Source organism: Megalopta genalis, chromosome 6 (genome assembly GCF_051020955.1).
Source record: "Megalopta genalis isolate 19385.01 chromosome 6, iyMegGena1_principal, whole genome shotgun sequence".
NCBI classification, from domain to species: Eukaryota; Metazoa; Arthropoda; class Insecta; order Hymenoptera; family Halictidae; genus Megalopta; species Megalopta genalis.
The window spans coordinates 2801009-2826895 of record NC_135018.1 but is presented as its reverse complement, the minus strand read 5'-3'; the positions used below and the strand labels follow the sequence as shown (position 1 = coordinate 2826895).

General features: G+C 36.8%; 3 protein-coding genes across 12 annotated transcripts in view; 2 read left to right on the top strand and 1 right to left on the bottom strand.

The window, feature by feature from the left end:
- The first annotated feature begins 1342 nt into the window (after positions 1-1342).
- On the top strand, positions 1343-7915 carry LOC143259764 (uncharacterized). Of its 2 annotated transcripts, XM_076523271.1 has the most exons (12): positions 1347-1502; positions 2128-2263; positions 2927-3129; positions 3724-3843; positions 4542-4659; positions 4964-5210; positions 5711-5809; positions 5943-6033; positions 6132-6277; positions 7050-7182; positions 7253-7500; positions 7579-7915. In XM_076523271.1, the coding sequence occupies exons 1-11, from the start codon at positions 1362-1364 to the stop codon at positions 7298-7300; spliced, it is 1482 nt and encodes a 493-aa protein (XP_076379386.1). In that variant the 5' UTR covers positions 1347-1361; the 3' UTR covers positions 7301-7500; positions 7579-7915. The 2 variants fall into 2 exon arrangements, with proteins under 2 accessions (XP_076379387.1, XP_076379386.1); XM_076523272.1 differs by lacking the exons at positions 2128-2263; positions 2927-3129 and having other exon boundaries at positions 1343-1502.
- Positions 7916-8685: 770 nt separating this feature from the next.
- On the top strand, positions 8686-11023 carry LOC117223886 (NADH dehydrogenase [ubiquinone] 1 alpha subcomplex assembly factor 4). Of its 7 annotated transcripts, none has more exons than XM_033476474.2 (5): positions 8686-8988; positions 9192-9345; positions 10008-10099; positions 10188-10404; positions 10497-11023. In XM_033476474.2, exons 2-5 carry the CDS (start codon positions 9198-9200, stop codon positions 10589-10591), a joined length of 552 nt encoding a protein of 183 aa, XP_033332365.2. In that variant the 5' UTR covers positions 8686-8988; positions 9192-9197; the 3' UTR covers positions 10592-11023. The 7 variants fall into 7 exon arrangements, with proteins under 7 accessions (XP_033332365.2, XP_033332363.2, XP_033332364.2 ...); XM_033476472.2 differs by having other exon boundaries at positions 8912-9113; positions 10191-10404; XM_033476473.2 differs by having other exon boundaries at positions 8919-9077.
- The window catches only part of LOC117223885 (xaa-Pro aminopeptidase 1), a 75575-nt gene continuing 60635 nt past the window's right edge, over positions 10948-25887 (bottom strand). For all 3 annotated transcript variants that reach the window (XM_033476469.2, XM_033476470.2, XM_076523270.1), the window contains 9 exons: positions 20797-20914; positions 19054-19432; positions 18813-18933; positions 15183-15546; positions 14571-14804; positions 12870-13036; positions 12706-12798; positions 12093-12324; positions 10948-11965 (listed from right to left, as the gene is read on the bottom strand). In XM_033476469.2, coding sequence (XP_033332360.2) covers positions 11943-11965; positions 12093-12324; positions 12706-12798; positions 12870-13036; positions 14571-14804; positions 15183-15546; positions 18813-18933; positions 19054-19432; positions 20797-20914 — 1731 coding nt within the window. In that variant the 3' untranslated portion in view covers positions 10948-11942. The remainder of the gene's footprint in view (positions 11966-12092; positions 12325-12705; positions 12799-12869; positions 13037-14570; positions 14805-15182; positions 15547-18812; positions 18934-19053; positions 19433-20796; positions 20915-25887) is intronic.

Below are 25887 nucleotides of genomic sequence, written 5' to 3'. Positions count from 1 at the left end.
ATCGCTAACTGACTGACTGCACCGAACGTACAAATGCTTCGCTTCTGACTGAAATCTTAACTATGGGAATATCGAGGACCGCGCAATAGGGGAGTCATCGTGTGCACGGTACTACATGTTCAATTATTAACACTGTCTCCTTCGATAGCACAATCACGATCAGCCATTTTAATAATTTAGGCTCCAATTTTTCTGAAATATGCTACTGTTACATATAGACAAATTATAAATATTGCCTGGAGACATCGAAAATGTTGCTGGTCGAGTCGCAGGGCGACTGATATGAATTTATCATTCACGAGGAGTCATTAATGTCCGTCACATTGAAAAGCGAGTCAACGATTTCTTCGAGACGTCTTTGCACATCCAGGTGTTTCAATTATTATTCAACGAATCATTGATAAGCCTCCCCTAAATCGTCGCTTCTTTCCTATAAAGAGAACAAATCTTTAATGAAACGAAAAATCGAAGATGTACGTTCCTTATCTGAAAATTAGATTTTTTTATTGTATAATTATAAGATAATATCATTATATATAATATATATATATATATTATATAATTTATATAATTATATTATTATATATTTATTATATAATTAAAAATTATTATTATTATATTATTACAAATATTATATAATTATATTATATTATGTATAATGATATTATTTTATAATTATACAATAAAAAAATATATATATTATAATATATATATTATATAATTATATATAATATAATTATAAGATAAATTGTACAATTAACTAAAAAGAAATACCATTAGTTCTCAAGATATTAGTACACAGTTACAAAACACGCATTCACAGAGAGTTACACTAAAAAGAAACACAATAATTTCTCCCTAAAGGGAGAAGTTGCTTTTTACAGTTACCAATTATTAACAACTAAAAAAAACCGAGACGCAAGGCTCGAATAATCTCCTCTTCCCAAATTGTCCATTTTTCTGTGCACGATAATCATTTTTGTACGCTTTTGTACCCTTCAGCCACTGATTCCGAAGTTACATAGCACGCGTTCATAGTCACACACAAGAAGAAAAATGATATTCGCAGCACACAATAGGAAATTAGAGTGCTGCGAATATTTTAATGCATTCGCGACACAGGGGTGTTTCGTGAACTTGGTGTTTCGTATTTTTCCGACGTTTCCTCGAGCCAATCGAAACGATCGATTCCAGGCGGATCTTCGGCGTAATACGAACGAATTATAGGCAATTTCTGAGGAGAATTGGACTGACAGAAAAATTGAAATGAAAGTAGAATGGCATGAATAAAATATGGTGCCGAGGTGTAGTTGGACGATGCCTCAGATTCCTGCAACAAACGTTCTTCGACAGCGGACGAGATGGATGTGTTCGACGGAAACTACAAGTTCTACCACACTTTGATGTGCTTCACTGGCCTCTGGCCCTACGACAGATCTATCCTAACATACATTCAGAGATTCGTCGTCCTTCTGGTGACGTTCACCTGCATAATGAGCCAGGTGACACAGATTTAACTCGTGGCGGAATATCTTTTTAAGGGGTCATTTCTCCAACAGCGTTTGCTATTACCAAGCATTATAAAGTATTAAACGTAAACATTTGAATCTTCATGTATTGCATAAATTTCTGAATATTCGTATATTCGTATTCGTAGTAAATTTTCTTGCTGGTCTTTTGTCTAAATAATTATTCGTTATCTGTGTGCATTTTCGTACAATCTTCAATTAGCAAGGTTCTAACGTACTTGCAGTTATTTAGCATAACCCTCGTAACGCGCCTCTAAAACAGTTGCATAAAAGATTCCAGAATGAATTGTTGTTCATTTTTGTTTCACCCTTCGAGTCAAGAAATGATGTTTCGAAGTAATACTGTATATATTGCAAGAAAAATAAGATGTAATCAGATGCTGAAATAAGATGAATTTAAGAATCATAAGTAAGATGAATTTAAGGATCACAAATAAGATGAATTAAATGAGACGAATGAACTCGAAAAATAAGATGAATTTAGGTGCTTTGTAGCCAGTGTCTAAAATTCGGAATTGGCGGAATTTCCACGTTGTGGAACGCGTGAGGGTGAATCGGTACGCTTGCCTCCATGCAAAATGCTTTCGCCTTGTTCCAGCTCCTCATTTGCAGCCAATCTAGCGCTTCTGCAATCCATCTCGTCAGCTTTCGAAGACGCGGTGGTTCAGGGCTCGACACTGAGGATCCGCGCTTCGTGCATCATTCTCGTGCGCATTGCGACATCTGGCTTCCTGGTTATACCTATCACTTTCACTAGTTTTAATAGAAAGCTGTAAAGCCTTCGTTCAGGGGGAAGCCCATCTTGGGAAGTTAATAACTAGGTGGCTTTTACAATTCTTTTGAGCAAACAATTCTTTCCTAAACTTTCAGAATGATTTGTACAATAATATATGTGTGTACAGAGTGTTCCAAAATTATGCTACTTGCGGGAAATAAGGGATTCCTGAGGTCATTTCAAGCAACTTTTTCCTTAGCGAAAATGCAATCCGCGGCTTCGTTTACGAGTTATTGAGGAAAAACGGTGGACCAATGTGAGGCGAGCTGAGCTGGCGCGAGGCGGCCCAGCCAACTGGGCTTCGTGCGCTCATTGGCTCGGCCGCCTCGCTTCAGTCGAGCTCGTTTCTCATTGGTCAGTGTCTTTTTGCTAATAACTCGTAAACGAAGCCGCGGATTGCAATTTCGCTAAGGAAAAAGTTGCTCGAAATGACCTTGGGACCCTTCATTTCCCGGTTGCGAGTGATCTTTGATTTTTTTATGTAGCCTATTATTGATTAAAGCAAAAAGAATTGTTTTTTTAAGCTGATACATCGGGTTCCCCCCGTAAATTTGCTGTTACTGGTAGTAGAGCATGTGACGATTTAGGATACTTTGTATTACAAAAATATTATTTCCCTTAGAAATTGAGTCTAGTTGCTGGGGACATCCATCGAGAAGGTACGATGATGTGAATTCTTTCAATGTTGCGGCTACATCGGTTACCGCTTACGTCAGGAGACCCTTTGGTGAATGTAAATGCTGGATTTGTCACCGCTCAATATTTTGGGACCATATATCGCATATGTTGTTTTCATCGTGTCATCGACTGAATCCGAGTGTGGATGTATGGCCAATTCGTAATATAGGGAAAGATCGTCCAGTAATTCATTTGATAACTTCACGTTCCTCAATGTTGCACGAGTATTATTTCCTGGTTGTTATTATTATTATTTCCTTTTGTTTTCCTTGCTTCACTGTTGCTTTCTCGGAGCTTCTCAGCTGAACAAACGTCTTTGTACATTCTTAGCCATTCATTCGTACGCTTTTAAAGCACAATAAAGGCACGGACACGCGATCCAGATATTATCAGGAAGGGTGCAACAGATAAAATACTTTGAATTTCTCTAGCTTTCGCATTTGATTTCATGCAAGGAAAAATATATTCGTGAAATATCCAGAAGAATCTTCTGAAGCTTCTTCAGGAATAAAGGAATGATCCCTTAAACGAAATTTTGACTCGAATTCCAGCGCAGTGGGAAAATTTCAATTAACTATTTCATGTGTGGCAACGAGCAATCCATAAGTTTCGTTAAATTTTCTTTCGTTTGTGTAGCAATGGAAAAGTTAAACATTAGAATTGCCAAGTATTGATTTATAATAGTGACAATACTGTGCATGCAAAAAAATGAGTTCTTTGAATAATATAATTATTTTCCAGATAATGACCACGAGAAATATCAAATTGTCGTTGAGTGAGACAGTTGAGATTATATCATTCGGATTGACGTTATTCTTGTATTTGTTACGATACTCCACTTCTATTCCATTATTTCCATTGGTAAGTCAATGAATATAACTTGTTTCGGTTACATCGAGGACAAAATTATTGGTCTAATTAAAGTATCCCGCACACATATTTGTGCGAATCTGAGTATCTCGATATTGTTTCTGAAAAATAAATAGTAAAATTAGGTCTGTGCAATTATTACTAATGAAGACGCCTTCACGTTCGGAAATTCAAAACAGATTTTCTCAAAAACTGTAATATAATACTATAATATAATATATATAATACTGTAATACCTGTAATATAATACTATAATATAATATATATAATACTGTAATACCTGTAATATAATACTATAATATAATATATATTATATTATAGTATTATATTATAGTATTATATTACAGTTTTTGAGAAAATCTGTTTTAAATTTATATAATTTAATCAATTATTGATGAATTTATTAATTTAATCATATATTATTATATATATTATATTATAGTATTATATTACAGTTTTTAAGAAAATCTGTTTTGAATTTCCGAATGTGAAGGCGTCTTCATTAGTAATAATTGCACAGAGACCTAATTTTACACATATACTATATATATAATATATATAATAATATATGATATACAATAATATATAATATATAATAATATAAAAATAATATAATTATTGTACAATGTCATTGTACCTATAAAGTGCAATTTTAATGTCCTCGCACTGTCCTTTTCACATGCTTTCAGATGAAAGCCATACTCGACAATATGCAAACGGACTATGCAGCCCTGAAAAATCCTGTCGAATTGGAGATTTTCTTGGAAGATTCAATAGTAGCAAAGCGTATTGTCCAAGCATATTTCGGTAATGAGTATAATAATGTTGCTTCCACATATGCACTCGCACGTACATCCTTAGGATTAAAGTTTTTATAGTTATCGACAATCGGTAACTACAAAAAACGATCCCCAAGGCTCGAGTAATCGTATCTCCCCTTCCCTAATTGTCCATTTTTGTGCGCAATCTGAGCGTCAATTAGGGAGAATTTACTGTAAGCATCGTCGTCACGCGAGTGCAAAGGGTTAATTAGTGAAAATGATTTCTACACAAACGAACATGATCCTCTGAAGTAGCAACTACACTAATGCAACATAATTGCGGGTTCTAGCTATGGTGTGCACAGGGGGATTGTGCCTGGTTGCAACATTAGGAGTAGCTACATTCCTGGATAACGATACGCAGCTTCATTTCTTAAACCTCTTGGGATTCTTTTACACCGAAAGAAGTTCGCAGAGTGCTTTTTCTTGCTGGCACATAATAATAACAACGTCGTACGGCTTATTAGCGTTGACCTGTACGGAAGGGTCAATTACCGTTTTCGCCACCTACATAAGCGGAATGCTGAAAATCGCCACGTACGTTGCAATGAAGTTTTCAACTTCGTTTTAACCTCCAAGATTTATTCGTCTCGGTCATCTTTGCCATAATGATCTATTTGAATATCTAGGAATGAATATAATAAGAATATATATAAGCAGACAAGAATATATATATATATATATATATATATATATATATATATATATATATATATAGAATATATATAATAAGCTTCCTGTAAACCAGTGCTCGGAACGCTTCGGAACGCAACATTGGGCTCCGCCTCCTGACTACCGCCGCAGCGTCTCGCTCCCCACTCCGCTGCAGCCGACGGAAGCATCGCGGGGAGCGAGGCACTGCGGCGGTAGCCTGAAGGCGGAGCCCAATGTTGCGTTCCGAAGCGTTCCGAGCACTGCTGTAAACGATCAACTATAAGAACAACTGTATTACATTTACGTTGATTGTGCGACGAACTTTGTTCGCTCGAACAATCGATTAGTTATTTTACAGCGCCCGCATATTTTTCTGCCTTCAGTTACCGAATGCAAAATGCGGTGAACACAGTGGCGAACTCAAAGTCAACGAAAATAATAGACATACGATCGGCTGCGGAAATGCACCGTCGCGCTATTCTGTTGGTACCTTCATCCAAACGTTATTCAGACATTATTGTTACACATGTTTCACTATACTTATGTCACGTGTTTCGTTCGTTCTATGCCTTTCGATGATCTACGTACCGGAACATTATGTATTCTCGCACAAAGCTACGTAAAAATGTTCACGGACGATATGCTGGCAACATGTTTATTTCTAACCATAATAGTTATTATCGCGTTCGGTGTAAATGTTTACCGGGTGAGTATTGTTAATATAAAAAAGTAGGATTTGGATGTCAATCGTACGATGCTTTCGTCGTTCTGTCGAAAGAAACGTAACGAGACTGCTTTTCACAGTTTTTTATAAGCATCACCGAGTCAAATGATCGAGATGCTGTGCTGCTTAGTATTCACTTTGTCGTGGCATACACTACGTTTATATGCGGAAACAATTATAGCGGGCAACTAGTGCTGGACAGTAGTTACAACCTTTTCCAAGAAACGTAAGTTCACATCTTTTTTCTACTTAAAATGCGATCCGCGATCTCAATGAATACGGTGGCGCACGGTTAAATTTACATTGATGCGGGAGCCAGTGTGTAAATTTAAATGTACGGAATATAAAAAAAAAATAAAAAATGTGAAACTGGTTATTTGACCAGCAGCGGTAGGTTTAGTGTTAAAAAAAAAGATATTTAAGGACATCTATGTACAGTAAATTCTCCCTAATCGAAGCTCAATTTGGGAACAAAAATGGACAATTCGGAAAGTGTCCCAGCCTTACGGCTTGTTTGCATAGTTCTTGACAATCGGTAACTATAAAAACGAGCCGCGAGGCTCGAATAATCGCATCACCTTTTCTCAAATTTCATCTATTCTATATTATCTATTATATATTATCTATTCTATATTATCTTATATTATTATTATCTTATTATTATCTTATATTATTTATATTATCTTATCTATTCTATATTATATAATTTCCGTCTATTTTTGTGTACAAGCTGAGCGTCAATTAGGAAGAATTTACTGTAACATTTTCGACTCACCGAAATTATGAAGGAAAGAAATTTGTATTTGACTTATGTTTGTTTGCGATCGATGACGATCAGTTTTATTTTAACGATGATACTGTTAAGATGTCGATAAGTTGAGTACAGACTGTCGAACCGAGTAACACAGTAACAATGATAAATATTAAACGATGCTCGGTTCTAATGTGGTAAACAAATGCGACGAGGCAATAACGAACCGACGATGTTGAATGATCAGATACAATTCATTATGGTACCGTATACCGACGAAGATGCAAAAGCTCGTGTTGTTCTCGATGATGAGAAGTCAGACGGAAATAGCGATTAATTTTGTTGGCTTATTCACCCCGTGTTACGAAGGCTTTACGATGGTAAGTGGCCCCAGTACTATCGTTACACAAAACAACAGAACATCGCAGCTACAACAAGTTTTTGTTTCAGATGATGAGCTCGTCCTTTTCCTATTTCACTCTGCTCTGTTCGGTGTAGTAGAACATTTGGGAACAATTGTCGCGACGCTAGTATCCGCGTAAGGTCAGCTCGCAAAAGCAATGTGCATCACAAGTGACAGACTTGCAAGCTCCAAACTGTGCTTTCGATTAATCGTACTACGCTTATCGTGGCATGTTTTCAGCCATTAGCGATTCCAGCTTCGCGTAATTAGCGCAACCCGGTGCGCACTTGCCTAGGTATATTCTAAATATTGAAGGCAATATATTATCAATGTATTGAAATGTTTTATTATTAAAATATTAAAATATTAATAGGCAATAGCGAGCAATATGGAAGAGTATAATAAACAATAAAGAAGTAACGAATTCTACGACCATTATCAGCCACAGCGAAGAATGTTTGAACGGAGCTTGATTGGTTTCTGTATATATAATCTGACTTTAATTTTTCAAGTAAACAACGAAAGTGAACAACCACAATCGAACATACTAAAACGAAGTTACCAATCTGAAAATCGTAAAATCAGTGTATTTTATTGCACAACCAAGATGCTCAGTGTCACTTGGTGCATATTGAGAGTGCACAGTTAGTTTTTTCGTTTCTAATTTATTGTTACATTTATTCTACAATAAATATCTATATTGTTATGAGTTTTTCGTAGAAACTCGTTCGTTTTTTTGTGGTCAACTCTCAAGCGGAACTTCTTACCCCGTCGGGAGGGGTGGGGGGAGGGGGCAAGTTGTTAACGCACTGGGGTAAGTTGTTACTAAGAAATAAATGTTATTTGCTAATTAGGTATTTCATTCTCTGATGAAATAAAACACAATTTCGTTAGTGAAGTTTCTTTATTAACTTCGGATTAATAAAAATATATACATATATTTGAAAGAAGAAAATATACTATCGTTGGCACTAACATTGTTGGCACTAACAATAGACGATATTAACATTAAATAATTGAATTAGTGAAAAAATATAGTGACTGTTTCGGCTCTGTCTACATGAAATTGGGGAAGATCTTCCAAGAGGCTACGTGACTTCTCCTGCATTTCTCAATTAGTCTCGCCAACCAAGCTCTCGTCGAGGAATTTCATGGGAACTCTCCCTCTCCCTCTATCTCGCTTTCTCTCTCTCTCTCCCTCTCTCTCTCTCTCTCTCTCTCTCGCTTTCTCTCTCCCTATCTCTCTATCTCTCTTTCGTTATCTCTCTACCAATTCTAAGCTATTCCACCTGGATAAAAATTTACATAATCAATAAAATATACAACTATGACCATAACGCAATCAACAGCGTTACATTTTATATTCGAATTTCCCTCTTGTCGCCATTTCTCGGAGATTATAGTACGGCAGCGCCATCGTAAATCGTTCTTATGCTCGCGTGGTCACGCAACACTGAATTAGGGTCTATCTTTTTCTGAAAAACTGATTACATATTAGCAGCAACTGCTGCTGCTGCCTCCAGACACAGTAAATTCTCCCTAATTGACCCTCAGCTTGTGCACAAAAATGGACAATTTGGGAAGAGGAGATACGATTATTCGTATCCCTTCCAAGATTGTCTATTTTTGTTCCAAGCTGAGGAGAATAGAGAATTAAAGAGAATTTACTGTATATATGTAAGAGAATTTACTATTTACATTGCTGATCATGCATTGCTCGTGACGCTTTTGTAGCGAAGTTCAAGCGGTTGCGCACAATCAGAACGGGTTAAGGAGTTAACGGGTTGGTGTCACTGGAATGGAAAAACTTAACCTAGTCATTCTATAATATGTAATATATGAAAATTACAATTGTCTAATTCACTGTTACATGTACGATAAATTCTTATGTGCAGTTATGTAACATACGTACTTACTAATTCTACTTAGAAAACGGAGTATAATGGAAAATTTATGTCATGATTTAATACTCCCGTTTTCTGTTAGAAGGTTATGATGGGAAACTTACAAACGTTTGTCACTCGACCATTTCGTGCGTTCAATATCGAAAATCGAACAAGTAGATTACTTGCGAAGGAAAAACTAACTCCGGCGCCTCAACATGCTTCAGTGGGTAAACAAAAGGAATTGGTAGATAAAAGTAAGTAGTTCCTTGGGTTAAGTTCCTTGAAGTAGTTAAGGATTTAGAATGAAATCAATTTGAATTCATACGTGAATGTATTGAATCCATTACTCACGATTATAATTCTCTGTTTACGCGTTAAGAAGCTCTCATTTCTATGTTGCACAGTTACGCTTAGTACAATAGTATTTATATTAGTTATTAATAAGAATAAGTAGTGTCTATTATTAATGTTTCTACATGAACAGTTCCTTGATTACTAAACATGCATAAGGGTTAAGTATTTAGAGTGAAATCAATTTTAATTCATACAATAATTTAATTCATACGTGAATGTATTGAATCCATTACTCATGATTATAATTCTATGTTTACGCGTTAAGAAGCTCTCATTTCTATGTTGCAGTTACGCTTAGTACAATAGTATTTTTATTAGTTATTAATAAAAATAAGTAGTGTCTATTATTAATGTTTCTACATGAGCATATTGTTTTTGTCTATGATAAAACACAAAAAATTATACATTACATTAATGTACTACTTTTTTAAAAAAAAAAGTTATCTCCAAAAATTTATGTACACGAGTAGTTTTTAACTTACGTTATGTTAATTTAATAAATTGTATTTAATATTTAGCTTCTCCAGTGTACATTGTACTAAAACAAGTCTTTTTATCTCAGTGTATCCAAACTTCATAGAAGAGCATTACAAAAAGAATATGCAACTAGATGATCGCTTGAAGAATATTTATGTGAAGTCCACCGATCCTATGGTATCCGCTGTTTTTATACTTGCTTATTTTATTAATTTCTAAGTAATGTAATAAAAAAGGCTAAAACAAATATTTTACACGTCTCCAGCAGGAAACAGAGGAAGCAATAAAGTCAATAAGACCATTGCCACAAGAACGTAATATACAGGAATATGACTTCAGTTATTATGATTCGGACAATGTTCCTGAAGGTAAATGTTCTTTGAATCAGGTTCTGACATTTTTGAAAGACCACTCCGACAACCCTGACGTATACACTGCAGACAAAATAGCTGCTGAATATAAACTAGATAAAGATGTTGTAGGTACGTAATAGTAGATATAATGGAAAGTTACTGTATTATACCACAGATTTGTTTGCAAGATCTGTTTCTCACATTATATTATGTTTTTTCAGAAAGTATACTAATACATTTTCAAGTCCCTCATCTTAGAGTTAAGACTCTAGAAATAGATAGTAATCCTATAATTGATCTTATAAAAAAAGAATAGTTTCTAAAATAGTTTATGTATTCTTTCTTGCAAACGTTGTACAGACATTTAGATGTAGTAATTATTTGGAATTAATTTGTAACTCCGAATTATTAACCAATTTATGATTCTGAATAATTATCCTAAATACCTATACATAAATAAAAGGATGATTTAATATATTTTGAAAATTCATTCATTTAAATTCATATTTTCATATGAAAGAAAGAAGTCCTGCAATTTTGGCTCAAGTGTTGAAATGTAATCTGTACAAGCTAAGTCAGCTGGCTTTTATTCAATATAGTACATTTGATGAACTTATAGAAATTAATATGATCCAATGTTTTACTGGTCAGGGAGGAGGTAATATACAAGTATGCCTACTCTATATTTTTATGTTGTACAATAAATTACATACATGTATTTACAAAAATGTATAATCGATCAAGCGATCATACGTTGTTTCTATTATCATCCTCTTTCCTACATTTTCTAGCACTCAAACCTTTTAATATTTCTCTATCAATTCTATTCAATTATAATTTGTTACAATTACGATTCTAAATACAACTTCTACTTTAGACTAAAGTGCTTATTTTACTATAGTCACAGATGCGCATGTACATCCGATAAGTATCAAATACTGGAGACAAAATTTTTGGACATTTTGCAAATATTTATTGCATTATCTCTAATCAAGGTAATGAAATTTGATGAATATAAATACTTCTTCCTCACAAGTACGTTTTAAAATCTGTTCAAGTTGAAGTAATAAATCCATTGTTTTTCTTGAATATTTGAAATTTATCACATGAACATAGACTTTTGTGACTAATAATAAGTGTATATTGCTTAGGGTTTTTCAACAGAAACTACTAGTTGTTTTCAAAATATGTTTGTTAGAACAAGTAACAATATACTTTTAGTTATTGCGTTTATCTGTTTATGGAGAGATTTCTGTCTCTGTGCTTTTATAATTCAATAAATACGAAAATTAAAGCGTTAAACCACAAGCGACTCCGTGAAAATCAGTGACTACAAAATTTCGAACAACATAAGCAATTAAAGAACTAAAAATACATTACAGGTAAAGATATGATCATATTTTTTTAACTTTTGGTTATGCTTGTTTTTGCTTATTTAATGATAACAAAAACTGGTAGTTCTATCAAAAAAAACCCTGTATAATAGAAATTTCCAACTTTTAATATAAAACAAATAACCAGCACCAGCGTCGAGAAACAGTTCCCTGTCTATACATTTGTTTAAATACGATATAACAAATATAATCAATGTACTATATAAATAAGCTTACATTTAATCTGTTTATTATCACTCACTTTGTAAACTCTAAGAACTTCTTTTCCTTTAGTTAACTCCATATATTTGAAAGACCTGAAAGATAGAGGAAACGTTTGAAACAACAACGTACGTTAAAAATGGCGATACGATAAAACTTCGATAACTCGAAAAGTTCGAGTTATCGAGATTCTACTATATTCCGATTTATCTGTTTACTTACCGAGTAGAACGTGGCAAATAAGGATCACGAAAATTAAGACATGGAATTGTTTAAATGTGGAAGACGGCGAGCTGGAGAAGCCGAAAAATAACCCTTCATCGACCGGACTCAATTCCGGAATGGTTGCCGTTTTCCTCAGTAGCCAATCGAAAGCGTTCATTTTGAGCCTTCTCTTTAGCTCCGAGCCGACCTCGTTTCGAATTCGACGGTTGTAATTATTCAGCCAACGTCTCTACACGAATATGATTTCTCAATTAGAGGAATATAATTCATTCCATTTCTATAATAATGCGATGACTTTTCATTTTCATTTTCTAATACAGTATATTCTCCCTAAATTGACCCTCTGCTTGGAAAAAAAGTGGACAATTTGGGGAGAATTTACTGTATTTACATTAGCGCGAAAGATTCATACTTATTATTGCAAAACTTTGGTTTTAATAATAATAATAATAATAATAATAATAATACTGTGTTTAAAAAGTAGAATATTGTGATTGTCTAGGCAAATGCACTTTGGTGCATCAAAATGTAAATTGTGCAGTTTATTTCACAGATTTCGAGTGTCTACAATTAGCTAAATATTTATTTGCCACGAATTATAAGAACTCACGTGAGAAGGGTTCAGCATGCTGACGTCGATCAGCTTTGGCTCGTACGGAACCAGCGTTACATCTCTGAATTTCAGAAAGGTATCCGCGTCTCCCTGCATAAATGTTCTAACGATGATCACGCGGATTTAGATAATTAGTAATCTGTTCGCGTAAAATTGGTTACCGATGCACTCGCTTCTACGACCTCGAGAACGTTCTCCAAACGCACACCAAAGTCCCCTTCTTTGTAGTATCCTGGTTCATTAGTCAGGAAGAACCCTGGTTGCAATTCGACTGGTCCACACGTTGTGTCTGATGTGGCCACTTGCAAGTAGGATATACTAATAGGTGCTGAAAATACGAGAAATAGTACAATTACTAAAACTTATATTAAGTTTTTATTATATTTATACTAATATACTATATACTATACACTAATACTACTACTACTATATACTAATATACTATATTAATATACTATATTATTATTTATATACTATATATTTATAGTATATATTATAGTTTATAGTATATTTATAGTTCATATTATATATTATATATTATATTACTATTTATACCCTATTATGTATTTATTATTATACTATTGGGTTGGCAACTAAGTAATTGCCGATTTGTTCAATGAAATAAAAAATTTTTTTTTACTTGGAATGAAGTTTAATCTGTAATGTACTTTTCATTTTGTTCGATGACCTTTTGCCATCTCTCTGACAACTTGAAAATTCCACGCTCGTAGAAAGTCTGATCCTTTTCGGCCAAAAACTGAGTTAAGTGAGATTTTACAGCGTCATCATCGTTAAAAGTTTTACCACGAAGGGAGTTGTCCAGGGATCGAAATAAGTGGTAATCCGATGGCGCGAGATCAGGGCTATATGGTGGGTGTAACATCAATTCCCAACCAATATCCATCAATTTTTGCCGAGTGGACAAAGAGACGTGTGCGGCCTAGCATTGTCCTGCTGGAAAATGACACCTTTACGATTGTTGGGATTATGGAATGAAAATGAATATGATTCTAATTCTTTTCTTAAAAAGGACTTTATTTTATTCCTTTATTGAGAGAAGGTATATGGGCGAAAACGATCGAGCGACCAAAACTCTACTGAAAGTCCGGTAAGAAAAAACGCTTCTTTTATACCCTTTTTGGGTTCGTCTTATCCACCAATCAGAGACGTTTTATTTGTCGCGTTTCACATTGTATACGTGACGCTGGGACCCCCAAACAGTCAGGGTACGACGTATATCTAATGGTACCGGTGATGATGTATCGCGGTTTCTACTATATACAGTTTACATCACCGTCGTTGCCCGCTGACGGAACCGGCGAAAATGTAAACCGATATCTTAGTATCTTAGTACTAAGTAAACTATAGATTAATTTTTGTTCGAGGCTAAAATTTCAACAACGATCAACCAATTCTGGTCGCTTTTCCTTGACCGCTGCATTCAATTTGTCCAGTTGCTAACATTCACGGAAAATAAAAAATAACATAATAATAATAATTTTATAATATAACATTTACGGATATCATGAAAATGGAAGTGAGAGACATCTATAACTGAAATCGGCAATTACTTAGTTGCCAACCCAAGATTATATTTATTATTATACTATTATATAAATGTCGACTTCATTTCTTTTTAGATTGAATTGTGCAACAGGGCTAATCGTTTAGCAGCTTTTCGATAATAATATGACATTCGCCTAAGATTAATATACATTTTGTGCCCCGTTAATTTCGAGCGATTTTAGAGTTAAATAAAAGTTGAACTGGAAAGTGTGGAACGACAAACTAAGAATTTGTGGATTCTATGGTAAATTGTCTTGCGATTACTTAATTTTAACTACATATGTGTAGCTACAAACATTCGTGAACAGATAAGAAGTGACCGATCCCATGGCCTGTTCCATGCAAATAGTCGTAACCGACGTTCCACAATGGGAATCGTGCAACAGCATCCAACTGGCTGACTTTCACGTTGCTTGGGAAAACCATGGACGATAATTGTATTGCTCCAATCAGCACCCTTGTGTACGCTTTCTTCTGTTCTTCCGTCGGAATTCCGAAATGGAGGGTTCTCGTTACGTCAGTTGTTCCATCTGTTAAGAAACAATTGAGAATAACATAGAATCATGTTGCACATCTTTAAACTACCGTCGAGCTGTAAGATCAATTGTTTGATAAATTCTTAAATGCCTAGAAAATTCTACTCTTCAAATTCTGCAAAAGTTCTATGGGATTTATAAAATCTTATTTGATTTTTTTTTTATTAGATTCTTATTTTGTTTACAAGTTGAGGGACAATTGGCATACATAGGTTTACAATCGTTGATTTTCCGTGGCATAAATTTGTTTATATGTAAGAAAACAATTCGGCCCAACAGAGGGTTAATGGACATCTTAAGTAATATAGTAAAAAAATAAAATGTGAAGTAAATTCGATTCGGAAATAGTTATCTTTAAGTATTTATTATTACCTAAGTATTGACCTCCGGAGTCCACTACCAAAGTAGACGTTTTCCCAATCATAATGTTCGTGAGATTGTTAGGTTCGTAATGAGGGATCGCGGCATGAGGCCCGTATCCGGCGATAGTAGGAAATGAGATACCTCGATTGTTATCCTGCTCGTAACGAAATTCGTTCGCCAATCTAGCTACCTGCATCTCGTCCCAACCGTTCGAATTCAGATCGTACTGTTCCTCCATGTACGCCAAAAAATCGCACATCGCCACCGCGTCCCTCAGATGAGATATTCGCATGCCTTGCGCCTCGATCGCGTTTTTCTGCGCTCGAAAATTTACGATCGGCGACGGTTTCGACATACGTTTCTCTGGCGGAATCTGAAAAACGGTTTACAACAACCAAGATTACCAAGAGACACGCAAAAATCTGTTCGGTTACGTTCTGATAATTCGTGAAATTAGTTACATTCATTCACGAATGTAATTAGGTCTACCGGAAAGTTCTGTCCGACAGTGTCACTTCAAGTTTCAATCCATATGCACACGTTGATTTGAGACATATATGACTATCTCTCTTTATTATTGCATTTACGCACATGTACTCTCCTAAATAAACTGAAACAAAGATGTCTCGTGTCATTATTAAGCGAGACGCGATCGTGAAAACATGGCCACCGATGATAATGCCAGACCACATGCTGCTTCGGCGCCTCGTCAGAAAATTGCAGAGTTAGGCTGGGAAATTCTGTCGCATCCACCATACTCCCCAGACCTAGCACCCTCCGATTATCGCTTGTTTCTCTCTTTGCAAAACTTTTTACAGGAAAAAAAATTCAAAACTGAAGCTGATGTCAACCAAGCACTAGTCGAGTTCTTCGCCTCTAAAAATAAATCATTTTTTAAAAATGGCATTTACAAGTTGCCATCGCGCTGGCAAGAAGTCATAAGTAACGATGGAAAGTATATTCTACAATAAATATTATTAAATGTACGAAAATTGTGTTATATTTCAATTCAAGAACGGACAGTACTTTCCGGTAGACCTAATACATTAATAATTAATTGAATTTTCTCAAGGATCTCGTCAAGCATTCCGGAAAAATCACGCCGTGTCGCGAGTCACTGTCTAACTTTTTTCATCTCAGGTGTGAATAAATTACAATCTTATTTGTAACACATGAATGAAAATTTGAAGCTGATATCAACCAAGCACTAGTCGAGTTCTTCGCCTCTAAAAATAAATTATTTTTTAAAAATGGCATTTACAAGTTGCCATCACGCTGGCAAGAAGTCATAAGTAACGATGGAAAGTATATTCTGCAATAAATATTATTAAATGTACGAAAATTGTGTTATATTTCAATTCAAGAACGGACAGTACTTTCCGGTAGACCTAATACATTAATAATTAATTGAATTTTCTCAAGGATCTCGTCAAGTATTCCGGGAAAATCACGCCGCGTCGCCTCTAAAAATAAACCATTTTTTAAAAATGGCATTCACAAGTTGCCATCACGCTGGCAAGAAGTCATAAGTAACGATGGAAAGTATATTCTGCAATAAATATTATTAAATGTAGAAAATTGTGTTATATTTCAATTCAAAAACGGACAGAACTTTCTGGTAGATCTAATAATACATTAATAATTAGTCGAATTTTTTCAAGGTTCGTGTCAAGCATTCCGGGAAAATCACGCCGTGTCGCCTCTAAAAAAAATCACTTTTTAAAAATGGCATTTACAAGTTGCCATCACGCTGGCAAGAAGTCATAAGCAACGATGGAAAGTATATTCTACAATAAATATTATTAAATGTACGGAAATTGTGTTATATTTCAATTCAAAAACGGACAGAACTTTCCGGTAGACCTAGATCTCGTCAAGCATTCCGGGAAAATCACGCCGTATCGCGAGTCACTGTCTAACTTTTCTCATCTCATGTGTGAATAAATTACAATTTTCTTTGTAACACATGAATGAAAATTTGTGTCTCGTTCGTTACGTTTAAAGTTGTTCCGAAGGCACACAGTAGCCGGGGAGCCCGCACGGTAACTGAAATATCTACCCTAGTAGGTTCTAATAACGAGAGAATTGCTCTCTGGTTTCTGATGCCGCGGGCGTCCAGGCGTCCCTAAGCACCGGCTAGCATGCCGTAGAGAAGGTAAACCTTTATCGCGATAAGCGCAACAGCCGCGGCTGCATACTGCATACTACTGCAGCTACGTGGAACGTGCTATAGCCGCTATCTAGTTGCCCGGCATCCGCGTGTCTGGGCATTCCAGTTCCACGTTCCAGTTCCAGTAATCGGAATACGTGAAAAGGCCACTCCGTCCGTGTTTCGACTATGTTTACGGAGGTGTGTCAGCTCGTCACGTGGCGATCAAGCTAAGCTCAACAAGCTCTACGAGGCTAGGGTAACATGATGGCGAAGGTGTATCCTCGCCTAGGATTATCCGCTCTAATACGTGTATAGGTGTGAACAGGCACCCGGGCGTTTGCTGCTATACACAGTGTGATATATGTTAACGATCCGATGGGACGAAGTTATTGTATTTAAGCAATATTGAATGTTTTATGTATCTTAAATAATGAAACGAAATTATTATAATCATTTAATTCGAGATATTTTTAAATATTTCAAAAAGTCGTTATAATTATTTGATTCGAGATATTTTTAAATATCTTAAAAAGTCGTTATAATTATTTAATTCAAGATATTTTTAAATATGTTAAATAATAAAACGAAGTCATTGTAATTGCTTAACTCGAGATATTTTTAAATATCTTAAATAATAAAGCGAAATCGTTGTAATTACTTGAATCCAAATATTTTTAAATATCTTAAATAATAAAACGAAATCGTTATATAATTACTTGGATCAAGATATCTTTAAATATCTTAAATAATAAAACGAAGTCGTTATAATTACTCGAACCAAGATATATTTAAATATCTTAAATAATAAAGCGAAATCGTTATAATTACTTGGATCAAGATATCTTTAAATATCTTAAATAATAAAACGAAATCATTATAATTACTTAATTCAAGATATTTTTAAATATCTTAAAAAGTTGTAATAATTATTTGATTCGAGATATTTTTAAATATCTTAAAAAGTCGTTATAATTACTTAATTCAAGATATCTTTAAATATCTTAAATAATAAAACGAAGTCGTTATAATTACTCGAACCAAGATATATTTAAATATCTTAAATAATAAAGCGAAATCGTTATAATTACTTGGATCAAGATATCTTTAAATATCTTAAATAATAAAACGAAATCGTTATAATTACTTAATTCAAGATATTTTTAAATATCTTAAAAAGTTGTAATAATTATTTGATTCGAGATATTTTTAAATATCTTAAAAAGTCGTTATAATTACTTAATTCAAGATATTTTTAAATATCTTAAATAATAAAACGAAATATCATTATAATCACTTGAATCAAGATATTTCTAGATATTTATGAACATCGATGTAGAATAATTGTGTGTAAAATAATTACAGAGAGAATGTAACACATTCGTAGAGAAAAATCGTCCAATATCGCAACCGAATCAGATACGTAACTGCATAAATAATAAATTACCAGCAACGAATCATTGATTCGATTGGCTTCAATTTATACGTACAGAATCGTACACTTCCTTGGAAACGCCTGGAGTGTATCCGCATCGTGTTGGCAACCATACCGTTTTCCATGCTTGCGACATGGTCCGCAAGTCGGACCAAATAGAAGTATAGTTATGCCATCTGTAACGAACACGCGCACACACACGCACACTGTAATTACATTCTAGCACACGTATCGGTGATTTACCGATTACAAAGTTCTCCGAATATGTAACGCACAATAAATAAAATGTTCCTTACCTCACGCAGTTCTCATGGTTGCAGTAGTCTACCTTCAAATGCACCTCGACCGAGCTCGGCATTTTGTGCCTGGGCGTGTACAGATGTAACGCGCCTTGGGCAACGACAACGTACGCTCGTAAGACGGGCGTGTCGGGCAAGTCGTAGCCACGAATATTCAATAGCCAGGCTATTTCGTCGAGCGCGGTGACGACGAGAGCATCGGCGCCCGAGTCTTTCATTTCCGCCCGGACCAGCCGGACCTTTTCCTGCCAGGCTCTTCCGGAGAACTTGTCCGGCAACGGATAAGCCGGGTGCGGATTGTAATTCGGTCGGCCGACCTGCCAGATCAAGTCCACCAGGTTGTTACGGACGGGAACCAATTTTACGGATGAATTCGCTGGACACGAACGCTATCGTTAATTATGGGGCCACGGTCGTCTGGCCGTTAAGGGTGGAAGAGATTTTCTGATACGCTCGGGGTGTGACGTTCGCGGTAAACGGAAGATGCAACGGGAACGTTTCGATTGATCTTTCAAGCCGCGCGTTACAGCCGCATGGCCAAACGTTTACAAAAAGGTGTACAGTACGATCATTTAACAATATTGTATTTTTGTTTAAAGCGGGAATAAATAAAGATATATTCATCACTAAAACAAAGATGTATATATATGTATATATATAAACAAAATGATTTAATTAACAAATACAATATTGTTATATATATATATATATATATATATATATATATATATATATATATAACAATATTGTATTTGCTAACTAAATCATTTTGTTTAGATTTTTCAATAGTAATATATGTATAATAGTAAAATATATATATTATACATATATCACTACTATTATAATACTATATAATATATATACTACTATATAATACACAATATTGTAGTTGCTAACTAAATCATATATATATTTAAAAATAGTATAATAATAGTATTATATAGTAGTATATATATTATATAGTATATATAATATACATATAGTATTATATATAATAGTATTATAATAGTAGTAATATATGTATAATAGTAATTACTATTTTTAAACATATATATATAATAGTAATGCCTCCCTCATTCGCGCTCTGATTGCGCACAAAAATAAACAATTTTTGAAGAGGAGATACGATTAGTCGAGCCTTGCAGCTTATTTTTATAATCGTTGACAATTGATAACCATAAAAAACGAGCCACAAGGCTCGAACAATCGTATCTCTTCTTCAAAAATTGTCCATTTTTTCTGGACAATTTGGCGTCAATTAGGGAGACATTACTGTGATTTCTGAACTCGATGACTATTTAAAATGTATAATATTCAAGTCTGATTTTCATTTCATATTCTTTTTATCTCACTTCATATTCAAACTGTCTTGAAAACTGATAAAAAAAGTGTCACAAAATTATAAATGTCATCAATCAAACACAAGTATGGTTAAATGTTTTTAAAAATGTACAATATTATATTCGAGTCTGATTTTTATTTCATCCTATCAAAAGGTACACACGGTAATCGATCAAGGAGATTTATTCAATTAGTCAATTAGTCGTGAAAAATTACTTAAGAAACAAGTTTGATGACAAAATCGAGAGTCGTAAAGATGCAAGGAGATTAAACGTTTTCATGACGACAGCGACGACCGTTTACGTGTCTGCTGGATGACAAACGATGCAACAACGCGTATAAATCGAACACGTTTGTTTGCGCCGACGGATTTAATGCTTTCGAGACTGGTTTCATTACCTAAATATTCTTCCCACGTCGACCAAAGGACGTTGGGAACTAACGTTGGATCAGCGCCAATACGCACCGGAGGACCGTTTCCGAATTCGTGTGTCAGCCAGTCTGGTATAGTAGGTACCTGTGTTCGTAAAATATTTGTTAGTTAAGGTAGATAATGAACGGGTTTCGTAGCCCGTTTCTCAAATGATCAGCCACCATAATTTCAATAGTGCCGCAGGCTCGTAGTAATGTATGGGATTATAGGAAATTCTCCCTAATTTTCTTTCAGCTTGTTCAATCGGATAATAATCGAGGTTTCTATACTGTATGTGTATTATTTTCTCCTAATATAAAAAACTCTAAGACGGTTCACTAAATAACATACTCGAGTCAGTCTAGGTTCTCAATGAAAATCAATATGTTTTTGTTCACGTGTACATAACACTTTTATGTTGAATGTGTAAAATTCTGTATAAATTTCTCATATGCAAGTACTATAATATACTAATATATATATACTATAATATACTATAATATATTATAGTATACAGGGTGTCCCACAATTATTTTAACAGCCGCAAATGAGGGGTAGCTGAAGTCATTTGAAGTAACTTTTTCCTTTGCGAAAATGCAATCTGGGGCTTTGTTTACGAGTTATTAACGAAAAACACTGGCCAATGAGAGGTGACGGTGCGAGGGAGAGGGTCCGCGAGAGAGTCCGCAGCACGAGGCTTTGACAGAAGGTCGGGACGGACTCGAGCCGCGTTCGAAGTATTGAACAAGTCACAAGACGAGAACTTTCCGGATTTTTTTTACAACATAACAGTGATATTTTTAAGAAAAACGCTGTTCTCCTTTACTTTAGAACGTCTGAAGAATATTTACTAATTTTTCGGACCCGAAACAATATGTAGTTTAACCGTGACAGCCGTTTTAATTTTCTGGTGTGCTGACACCTCGTGTGTACCATATGAAATTTTTATGCAAGGTGTACAGTGAAGATTAACAAAGTTCGTAAATGATATTTAAATTTAAATAATTCCGTGTACGAACAGAATTCAACGAATGATTCGCAAAGCTGATTTAATAATAACGTGTTTCAAGACAGCTTTTCCAATAATGTCGATCGTCAAAGTCATTGGGGGGTGGGGGTGTACCCTTCGTGCTCGCTCGGCTGAATGTCAAAGCTCAATCAGTCGGGACTTGACTAATGGTGGAATCAGACGTGTTTCAAGACAGCTCTTCCAATAATGTCGATCGTCAAAGTCATTGGGGGGAGGGGGGGGAGGTGTACCCTTCGCGCTCGCTCGGATGAATGTCAAAGCTCAATCAGTCGGGACTTGACTAATGGTGGAATCAGACGTGTTTCAAGACAGCTCTTCCAATAATGTCGATCGTCAAACTCATTGGGGGGGGGGGGGTGTACCCTTCGCGCTCGCTCGGCTGAATGTCAAAGCTCAATCAGTCGGGACTTGACTAATGGTGGCATCAGACGTGTTTCAAGACAGCTCTTCCAATAATGTCGATCGTCAAAGTCATTGGGGGGAGGGGGGGGAGGTGTACCCTTCGCGCTCGCTCGGATGAATGTCAAAGCTCAATCAGTCGGGACTTGACTAACGGTGGAATCAGACGTGTTTCAAGACAGCTCTTCCAATAATGTCGATCGTCAAAGTCATTGGGGGGAGGGGGGGGAGGTGTACCCTTCGCGCTCGCTCGGATGAATGTCAAAGCTCAATCAGTCGGGACTTGACTAATGGTGGAATCAGACGTGTTTCAAGACAGCTCTTCCAATAATGTCGATCGTCAAAGTCATTGGGGGGGGGGGGGGTGTACCCTTCGCGCTCGCTCGGCTGAATGTCAAAGCTCAATCAGTCGGGACTTGACTAATGGTGGCATCAGACGTGTTTCAAGACAGCTCTTCCAATAATGTCGATCGTCAAAGTCATTGGGGGGACGGGGGGGGGTGTACCCTTCGTGCTCGCTCGGCTGAATGTCAAAGCTCAATCAGTCGGGACTTGACTAATGGTGGTATCAGACGTGTTTCAAGACAGCTCTTCCAATAATGTCGATCGTCAAAGTCATTGGGGGGAGGGGGGGGAGGTGTACCCTTCGCGCTCGCTCGGATGAATGTCAAAGCTCAATCAGTCGGGACTTGACTAATGGTGGTATCAGACGTGTTTCAAGACAGCTCTTCCAATAATGTCGATCGTCAAAGTCATTGGGGGGAGGGGGGGGGTGTACCCTTCGCGCTCGCTCGGCTGAATGTCAAAGCTCAATCAGTCGGGACTTGACTAATGGTGGAATCAGACGTGTTTCAAGACAGCTCTTCCAATAATGTCGATCGTCAAAGTCATTGGGGGGAGGGGGGGGGTGTACCCTTCGCGCTCGCTCGGCTGAATGTCAAAGCTCAATCAGTCGGGACTTGACTAATGGTGGCATCAGACGTGTTTCAAGACAGCTCTTCCAATAATGTCGATCGTCAAAGTCATTGGGGGGAGGGGGGGGGTGTACCCTTCGCGCTCGCTCGGATGAATGTCAAAGCTCAATCAGTCGGGACTTGACTAATGGTGGAATCAGACGTGTTTCAAGACAGCTCTTCCAATAATGTCGATCGTCAAAGTCATTGGGGGGGGGGGGGGGTGTACCCTTCGCGCTCGCTCGGCTGAATGTCAAAGCTCAATCAGTCGGGACTTGACTAATGGTGGCATCAGACGTGTTTCAAGACAGCTCTTCCAATAATGTCGATCGTCAAAGTCATTGGGGGGAGGGGGGGGAGGTGTACCCTTCGCGCTCGCTCGGATGAATGTCAAAGCTCAATCAGTCGGGACTTGACTAATGGTGGAATCAGACGTGTTTCAAGACAGCTCTTCCAATAATGTCGATCGTCAAAGTCATTGGGGGGAGGGGGGGGTGTACCCTTCGCGCTCGCTCGGCTGAATGTCAAAGCTCAATCAGTCGGGACTTGACTAATGGTGACATCAGACGTGTTTCAAGACAGCTCTTCCAATAATGTCGATCGTCAAAGTCATTGGGGGGACGGGGGGGGGTGTACCCTTCGTGCTCGCTCGGCTGAATGTCAAAGCTCAATCAGTCGGGACTTGACTAATGGTGGTATCAGACGTGTTTCAAGACAGCTCTTCCAATAATGTCGATCGTCAAAGTCATTGGGGGGAGGGGGGGGAGGTGTACCCTTCGCGCTCGCTCGGCTGAATGTCAAAGCTCAATCAGTCGGGACTTGACTAATGGTGGCATCAGACGTGTTTCAAGACAGCTCTTCCAATAATGTCGATCGTCAAAGTCATTGGGGGGAGGGGGGGGAGGTGTACCCTTCGCGCTCGCTCGGATGAATGTCAAAGCTCAATCAGTCGGGACTTGACTAATGGTGGAATCAGACGTGTTTCAAGACAGCTCTTCCAATAATGTCGATCGTCAAAGTCATTGGGGGGGGGGGGGGGGTGTACCCTTCGTGCTCGCTCGGCTGAATGTCAAAGCTCAATCAGTCGGGACTTGACTAATGGTGGTATCAGACGTGTTTCAAGACAGCTCTTCCAATAATGTCGATCGTCAAAGTCATTGGGGGGAGGGGGGGGGTGTACCCTTCGCGCTCGCTCGGCTGAATGTCAAAGCTCAATCAGTCGGGACTTGACTAATGGTGGAATCAGACGTGTTTCAAGACAGCTCTTCCAATAATGTCGATCGTCAAAGTCATTGGGGGGAGGGGGGGGGGTGTACCCTTCGCGCTCGCTCGGCTGAATGTCAAAGCTCAATCAGTCGGGACTTGACTAATGGTGGCATCAGACGTGTTTCAAGACAGCTCTTCCAATAATGTCGATCGTCAAAGTCATTGGGGGGAGGGGGGGGGGTGTACCCTTCGCGCTCGCTCGGCTGAATGTCAAAGCTCAATCAGTCGGGACTTGACTAATGGTGGCATCAGACGTGTTTCAAGACAGCTCTTCCAATAATGTCGATCGTCAAAGTCATTGGGGGGGGGGGGGGTGTACCCTTCGTGCTCGCTCGGCTCAATGTCATTGCTCGATTAGTCGTTACTCGTTTAGTGGAAGAATCAGTTGCATTTGAGGAAAGCTCTTGCAAAAGTGATATTATTATAAATTAAATTGTTAAGAATAAAGATATAATATAATTTTCAAGGAACGTTATTGCGTTAAATTACTTAATTAATTGTTGGAACAACTACTATAATAGAATATAACAGAAAGTGTACAGAATCGAAGTAAATTGGATATTTTCACACGTGTCAGGCAGTGCACAATAAATTTTATTTTTCGGAAAGTTTATTGTTAATCGAAATTCGTTCTGCTTCCTTCTAAAATCAATGTTAATTAATTTTCTATCTAATTCTAATCTAAATTTACTTAACATTCGGTAAAATTATTAATAGTTATTTGTCAAAATCGTATCTCTAATTTCAACGCGAATTTCCAAATGGTTTCCGATAATTTGTAAATCTTTTCCGCGAATGGAAATTAATATTTTCGATTAAAATCTTAAATGCGTGTGCTATGGAAACTTGGACACTTCTTGATGATGCTACTCTCTCTACGCTGCTACTCTCTCTACGCTGCTACTCTCTCTACGCTGCTACTCTCTCTACGCTGCTACTCTCTCTACGCTGCTACTCTCTCTACGCTGCTACTCTCTCTACGCTGCTACTCTCTCTCTACGCTGCTACTCTCTTCTACTTCTTCCTACTACAAATTCCAGGACCAACATCGCATCGAAATGTAAGTCGATCTTATTTGACCAGTATTTCTCTCAATTTTTTCGAGTACAGTGACCACATACTTGTTGCGAATTCTATTGTATATTTAGTTAGGATGTATTCTTTTCAATGACTTGCGTTTTCCGTTCGAATTCAATTGCCGTTACCCTTGCCAATACTTCTGTCATTGTTACTTCCATTAAATTTTTGACATTACTATTGCCGTTACCCTCGCCAATACCTCTATCATCGTTACTTCCATTACTTTTTTGCCATTGCTATTGCCGTTATTTCTCGAGCAATTAAATTCACGCGTAGTCATCGAAACAGATTAATTTTGACGAATAATTCGAAACTAATAACCCCATTTTAGCTAGGATTTTCAGGTTCTT